At 36.9% G+C, this 8,367-nt stretch overlaps 1 protein-coding gene across 2 annotated transcripts in view; it reads left to right on the forward strand.

Annotated features, from left to right (window-relative positions):
- Positions 1–6,638, forward strand: part of EBF2 (EBF transcription factor 2) — a 136,033-nt gene extending 129,395 nt beyond the window's left edge. For both annotated transcript variants that reach the window (XM_069767019.1, XM_069767021.1), the window contains exons 12-16: positions 306–371; positions 472–646; positions 791–976; positions 1,299–1,457; positions 6,007–6,638. In XM_069767019.1, the coding sequence (XP_069623120.1) occupies positions 306–371; positions 472–646; positions 791–976; positions 1,299–1,457; positions 6,007–6,038 (618 nt within the window). In that variant the 3' untranslated portion in view covers positions 6,039–6,638. The remainder of the gene's footprint in view (positions 1–305; positions 372–471; positions 647–790; positions 977–1,298; positions 1,458–6,006) is intronic.
- Positions 6,639–8,367: the final 1,729 nt, after the last annotated feature.

The following is an 8,367-nucleotide window of genomic DNA, read 5'->3' on the forward strand; positions in this document are numbered from 1 at the left end:
GATGTTCTTCAAGGACACATTCTGCCAATTTGCAATTTTAAGATAAGACGTTTAAGCAAAATAGCAAAGATGGAAATTGTGGACTACAGGGCAAAAAGGCTAAATAATAAATTTCTTTAGAAAGAAAAATTATATATATATATATATATATATATATATATAGTACATATATTCAATGTCAGCCTCATAGTGATGGGACCAGGACCAGGGACAGCTCCATCCAGTGCCCCCTTTGTCTTGAGTGTCACTGAGTCCTCGGAAATTTCTGGTTCTCGTCATTCACCAGTTTCTTCTATTTTCCTTAGGAAATGTTACTTAAAAGAGCAGCAGATTTGGTAGAAGCTTTGTATGGAACCCCACATAATAATCAGGTAACGATTCTTGCAATCCTTCTTGGAAGCAAATTTCTCATGTTTAGGTCTTTGATCTTCTTGATCATCTTGACAATCTTCTTCTTCCTACTTCCAACAGGATATAATTCTCAAGAGAGCGGCGGACATTGCTGAGGCTTTATATAGTGTCCCTCGCAACCACAATCAAATCCCTACTCTCTCAAGCTCTCCTGTGCACGGTGGCATGATGGGCATTAATTCATATGGAGGGCAGCTAGGAGTCACAATTTCAGAAACACAGGCCAATAATCAGGGTAAGTGGCATCATACAACTTCTATTTATGAGATCCATGATCCCGCCTAGTCTTTGTACTTCCTGTCATTACCATTTTGATTGTTTCCACTGTTCGTCAGATCTCCCATCATAACAGATCATCCTTTATGTGTTTCCTCCACAGGATACATAAGAAATACAAGCAGTATCTCCCCTCGCGGCTATTCCACTAGTTCCACACCACAACAGTCTAATTACAGCACCCCTAGTAACAGCATGAATGGCTACAGCAATGTCCCAATGTCTAACTTGGGGGTCCCTGGGTCTCCAGGTTTCATCAATGGTTCACCTACTACATCACCCTATGGCAGTGAGTAATTTATCATTTATCCACTCTACGGATGGAATATTATAGGCTGAGACAATTTTACAGATGTCTTATTTCCTCTCAAGATGAATGGTGTGAGATGACCAGATTTCAAAAATAATAATTAAAAATCTGATTTTATGATATTCTATCACGAGATGTGTATGCTGTAGTGTCTATATGTTTGCCCCCAGTGGCTGTAGTATGAATTGCAGCCTGTCGAGGTTTTGCTACATTGAATGTTCAGAATTTGGATTATCTTTCAAAGAATAGTTTTAATTGTCCTAATGGCAGTGTCTTTACTCATGCCCTACTTTTTTTGCAGTCATGCCGTCCAGCCCACCTTCTGGAAGTTCATCCATCCTGCCTTTTTCCTCCTCCGTCTTCCCTTCCATGAAACAGAAGAGTGCCTTCGCCCCAGTTATTCGACCGCAGGGTTCCCCATCTCCAGCCTGTTCCAGTGGAAATGGTAATGGTTTCAGAGGTGAGGGCATCCCACATAGCATGTTTTGAAATGTTTAAGACATAAAGTATATTTATATATGGAAAACACAGCATTCTATCAGGAACATTCTAAGGTGGCCATACATAGTGGATAAATGTAGCCTGAATCAGGGGCGGACATAACATATATGCAGCTGCATGGGGGTCTTTTCGCTAGATGCCACCCAGTGAGGTAATACTTACACATGCACTACATTATTCCCTGACTCATTCACGCTCACAACCTGAAAAATGGCAGCAAAAACTTTAATAGAGAGCCACAGACTGTACTGTAAGTATAAGGTAATTTTCTCTGCCTAAAAATCTAAATAGTATTAAGTCAAAACCAGGAGTGGGTGAAAAATAAAGAAGTGGTGACATGTTTCTATTATAGTTTCCCTCTATATGTTCCACTTCTGGTTTTCGTTTACAAATACTGATGTAAAATACTGACCAAATACTGAACATGTGGACGTGGTCTTAGGGATAAAATAAAAGTCAGAGATTAAATTGTATTACCCCCCAAAAATAACAAAAACCAATTAAAATAATCAAATATTTTAATACACTTTTTAAAAAAAAAAATGCCAGAAACCAGAAAAAAAACATTAAATTATTTGGTATCCCTGTAGTGGTAAAAACCCATACAATACAGTGAAGAGATTATTGATTCTGTTAAAAAATTGGCTTGATTGTTTATTTTTCCTCTACAGAACCCATAAAAAAAAGTTAACACATGTAATAATTACAGACATGTATGGCAAGATGCAATTAAATAAACTCCAGGTCATCTCATAAAAAAAACAAGTATGAGTATGTATGTGTACGTGTGTATCTTATACTGTATATGCTTGTGTGCGTGTATGTACAGTGTATATGTGTGTAATATGTTAATACTAGTGATGAGCGAATATACTCGTTACTCGAGATTTCTCGAGCATGCTCGGGTGTCCTCCGAGTATTTTTTAGTGCTCGGAGATTTAGTTTTTATCGCCGCCGCTGAATGATTTGCATCTCTTAGCCAGCTTAAGTACATGTGGGGGTTCCCTAGCAACCAGGCAACCCCCACATGTACTTATACTGGCTAACAGATGTAAATCATTCAGCGGCGGCGATAAAAACTAAATCTCCGAGCACTAAAAAATACTCGGAGGACGCCCGAGCGTGCTCGGGAAATCTCGAGTAACGAGTATATTCGCTCATCACTAGTTAATACGTCTATAAGGTATTAACGCGTGCATTCCTGTATAGGTAGGTAGCGCCTGACAGCGGCGGACCACAAGTCCTGTACAAGGGACCCTGTGTTTGTTTCTGTGCTCTTTATTAACCCTCCAACTCCCAGTGCAAAAATGCGCCTTGAGGTCCCTGATTCCCTCTGCCATTACTACGTAGTGTGTATGAAAGCGGAACTTTCCAGATAAAATGTTCCATTTAAAGGGGAAGTTCACATTTTCCTGAATATTTTTTTTTTTAACTTCAGTGTCCAGTAATGTAACATGTATAAACCATTCGCTTGATCATGGAGTGATGTTTGCGATCTCCAATGAGTTTGGCACCTTACATAAGCGACTCGCAGCCCCGGCTAGTTCTACTGGAGCTTCACTGTCCCTCTTCCTGCGGGACCTGTCAAAAAGCATGAGCAGAGAGGCTGCTGGGAAATCTCTGCAGGGATCTCAGCATGGGGCTGTGCTGTTCTGCTTGACTAAAGGGAGAAAGAGACAGGGCTACTCACAAAGCTTCACATCGACAAGTGCAATGCACTAAAGGCTAATAGAATGACATATATTACATCATTTGCAAATTATATTATGTTGTTTTACATTGTTAGGATATATTATTTATAATATGTGATGTTATATTATCATATTATATTATTATTATTTATATTATATTAGTGTATTATATCATTATTTATGTTATTTATATATTTTTTGTTATTTATATTATATTATTAAATTACTTATATTATTTATGTTATATTATTATATTATGTGATCTTATATTATATTATTATATTTTTTATATTATGTTATACTATTATGTGTTATATTGTATTATATTATTATTTAGATTATATTATTGTATTATATTATTATTTAGATTATATTATGTGATATTATATATTATTATATTATGTTATGTTTACTATTGTATGCTATATTATATTATTATTTATTACATTATGTTATGTTATACTATTATGAGTTACCGTATATTGTATTATATTATTATTTACTTTATGGTGCTATATTTATATTATTTATGTTATCATGTTTTATACTGTATTATATTATTATCTTATGTGATCTTATATTACTATATTATTTACATTATGTTATGGTATTTTGTGGTATATTGTATTATATTATTATTTATATTATTATATGGTTTATATTATGTTATATTATATTATCATGTTTTATATTGCATTATATTATTATTTATATTATCATAATTTTATTAGGTGATCTTATGTTATATTACTTACCGTATATTATGCTATATTATGCTATCATGTTATATTGCTTTACATTATTATGACATGTGCATACGTTGCTTCGGGTATATTACTATATAATATTGCAGGGTTATTTCTCAGTTTGTGGACATTAAGTCGCATGTATGATTTCTGGCAGTAAAGTGGTTATAGGTTGTGATGGTAACCTGAGCAGTAGAGAGGTTGGGGAATATCCGCAGATCTTATTTCACTCCCAGGCCCGGTCTTTCAGCACTGGGCTCAAAAAGGTCTCTCTCGCACCCCAGGGAGCTCCCCTCATCCCCGCACTGCCAGCAAAACTCTGCAGGGCAGAGGGAAGATGTGGAGCCAGGCAGGAAACCAGCCAGTGTTACACATCAGATAGAGCGCAGGCTGTGTGTACATATGTTCGCCTGTCAGTCATAGCGCTCGCCCAGGACAATGAAACTCAGTCTAAGCAATTCATACAGAGAACAGTGGCTATTACACACCACGGACCCTTCCAATCTCTCCGACCGGGCCAACAACCAACGTGTCCTCCTTGGAATGAGCTGTTTGTTTCCTATGATGGTGGATATTATGAGATGGCATTGAAGAATAAAAACAAGGAGGGTTTAAAGAATGTTCATTAATGGATGCCAAACATGATGGTCCTAAAAAAAATAATGAAAATTAAATATATAACATAAATATACAGTTTCATATTATTTACACATATATTATTTCATATATTTATATATATACACAAAGAAATCTATATATATTGTATATTTATATATAAACATTAATTATATATAATATATATAAATATATATATATAATATGCTATATATATATATATATAGTGACTTCTCATTCTTTAACAGCGATTTGTTAAGGTGTTTGTCTCATCTTGTTAAATGGGCAAAATTGCAAACTGCTCGTAAAAATAAGCAACTTTGCAATTTACTTCTTATTAAAAAAAATCTGCTTAGTTCTCAAGAATGGAAGGATTTTCATTTCTATACTGTGCTGCGTATTGTCTAAGTGACCTCCCACTTCTGCGGCTTGTCAGTGGTGGACGATCTCCTAGGCAAGGAGCGCAATGCTTGCAAGTTCGCCGGAATGATAGACTTGACGAGTTTCAGCGCCCTTTCGCTCCACCAGTTGACTCTGCTTGCAGCATTGTAGATGGTACCAATTGGGCCAGTGGCGCAGTCATGCTACTGACCGAACTGCCAATCTTTGGGAGCATACAGCCCATGGCAAGAAGGGGAGCGGTGCGTTCCTGAAGATAGGATATTAGACAAACCCATAGAAGCCCAACATGAGATGTATTGAAACTCCTTTGGCATAACTGTATAATGAGTATATAACCATGCCTAGTTATAACAGCCAAACAGCATGGTTCCGAAATAACGGTGCCATAGGTTGGCTAGATAACACTTTCATACAGTTACCTAAATACCAATCCTATTGTTATTATTATGTAGCAGCCTTTGGCTCGATCTCGAGCCATAGCGGCTTGATAGATGCACAAGATCGATCTTCTGATAGTTTGTTCAAGTCTAGATGGATCCACCAGGTTCTTCTCCACAGTTATCTTGATAGCATCAAGCCATCGGGTTGTTGGCCTTCTCTAGTGATCGCTCTCTCTGTATGATGCGTCCAAAGTAGGCAAATCGTAGCTTGGTGATCTTTGTTTCGAGTGACATGTCTGGCTTGAGTCGTTCCAAACTTGATTTGTTTGTTCTTCTTGCCATCCATGGTATTGATAACATCGATCCCATACAGTGGTACAAAACAAATTTATTGTAAAGGACCTACGTAGCAGGGCCACACAATATTACCATACAGTGCTCAAATAATACCAAATATACAGTGGCCAAATAAGAAGTCAACAGATAAAAGTACGGTAATATAAATCAGCAATATTATACAATACCTAAATAATACAACTTTGAACATAATATTAAAGTCTGTGGTCGTTTCTCATTCCTAATTGGTGTTTTAGAAGATGGTGGGTCTCTATAAATGTCTTTTAAGTATTTGGGGGATATAAGTAACCTTGACTCATCTTTGGTTTTGTTTTCAGCTATGACTGGCCTGGTCGTCCCACCGATGTGAGGAAGCATTGGACTTTTTGTATATTTATGAGAAGCAGAGGGACAGCATGAAGACATTGCGTATCGTGGTCCACATCTGAGGTGGCATCTACAAAAGTGAGAAGACCTCTTGGTCTATCTATGGAGATCCACCATTCTTCATAGCAAGGAGAAGTGACCCATAAGGATACGACGCATCTTATGTCTACATGATGGAACAACTTTCATTAAGTCCTGTACAAAGCTGGAAATTCGGACAACTACAAGGAATATTTTGGATACTCTTGGTTTTTTTTCTTCTTTGTAGGAAAAAAAAGAACTATTTCTATTTTCAACTAACTTTTTCTGATACCAATTTTATGTTTGAGCGTCGAGAAGAAAATAAAAAGAAAAAAAAGCATTTTAGAAAAAAGGAACCGAACAGGGTATCGGCAGGGAGGACGGTGCAGCCATTATCTATGAGGATAATCTGCTTCCTATGCTGTATGTTTTCTGCTTACATGCTTACATTTTTTTAATTTTTAATATGTTTTACATTATTTAATTGAATAAACTTGTAACTTATTGTATTTAGACGTAGAAACAAAAACCATAATAATAAATATTGAAATGGGTGATGGGATCTGTGGTCTCACAAATGCCAGACACATGTGTAGAGTGTCGCGTAGGGTTGCATGCATCTAAACCCAAGGTTGGACCCATACCTCTAGATTGCGCCTTGACCACAAATGACTATCTACCAACACCTTTTCCTAAATCCTACGGCAGGTTCCATCTGACCTAGCGTTCCTCTAGTAAGTAGCAGCCACCTGGTGCCATAAAGGTATATTGATGTGTCTATAGAGGTGGTTTAATTTATTCTTCTACAAGTCTAAAACTTGTGGAGAGATTAGTAATAATTTAAGAGATTAGGTGGAACCAAAACTCGAGATGTTGAGTTGACCGGGAAACCTTCGTAGACCACAATGCAGTCACTTTAAACATTTAAGTTGTCCATTTTGGATATTTTACAGTGCCTCTCTAGCGCCCCCCATCATTGGTTTAGGTTACCAATAATTACCATACATGCATGCTATTTCTGAATGAAACATACAAGACATTCATAGCATTAAAAAAGTAGATACATATTCCATAACTGGACTAAAACAAATCTATAAACTAGACACAACAAAATCTGTTTGCACACAGAAGAAAATCCGCTTGTACCAATATGATATAAAGCACTTTGTACGTCCATCAAGCAATATGTGTTGGCCATACGAAAATGTTATGTACTATTGCGTTGCCTCGTTGATGCACCAGTGATAATTTAAGACATGTCCTTATTTTCCATCTTTCGTTATGTTGGTGTGTGCCAATGCCAATATCTCTCTTTGAACTTTTTGGACCTCACATGCATACTGATAGCAACTTATCTCAATGTGTAGACGAGAAGGAGATACCTGTGATGATAGATCGTGGACCAGTCTCTAAAGAGTTCTGATATCTCTAGGTTTTTACAGTGCTGCTTTCATGATATCTGCTTTGTTAGAAGGACAAGACAAATAATAGTAATATTAATGATAATGTCAGTTTTTATTTTTTATTTTATTTGTTTTATTCGAGATGTCCATCCAGATTAAATTTCATGTTAAGGAATTTTGTATAAAAGCTGTTTCTGCTTGTTCTTTTCATTATACTTTATAGACCGTGATAATCTGCAGTCAGGAAATCACTGGAAATTAGATATAATCCATCAATGTGTGATCTGGTTCTGATAATCTAGAGTTAGGAGACCACTGAATGTGAGATATGATCAAACAATGTGTGATCCCGTCCTGATATCATTAGATATTACATATAATCCATCAATGTGTGATCTGGTCTTGATAGTCTACAGTCAGGAGATCACTAGATATTACATATAATCCATCAATGTGCCATCTGGTCCTGGTAATCTACAGTCAGGAGACCACTGGAAATTAGATATAATCCATCCATGTGTAATCTGATCCTGATAATCTAAAGTTAAGATATCACTGAATGTTAGATATAATTGTGGGGTGCATCACACTCACGTTTGGGCCATAGATCTCTGCAGACTCCAGGATTTCCATCTTCAGGAACCACGGCTCACAATCCACTGGACACCAAGTGCTTTTCAACAGTCAAACTTTTACTGAACAGTTGACAGTCATAAGAGTGGAGCATGTGGGCACAGCAGGTTACAGTCTCTCCCTCAGGTACCAGACATAATTTCAGCCATAGCACTCATTCTCGATAGAGTATCCTTTTCCTGCTGTCTCCACTACCTCTAGGGATCCCTCTCCATCGACAGTGCAACTGGATTCCATCATCCTCCGCCTTTGAGG

Source organism: Ranitomeya imitator, chromosome 4 (assembly GCF_032444005.1).
Source record: "Ranitomeya imitator isolate aRanImi1 chromosome 4, aRanImi1.pri, whole genome shotgun sequence".
NCBI lineage: Eukaryota > Metazoa > Chordata > Amphibia > Anura > Dendrobatidae > Ranitomeya > Ranitomeya imitator.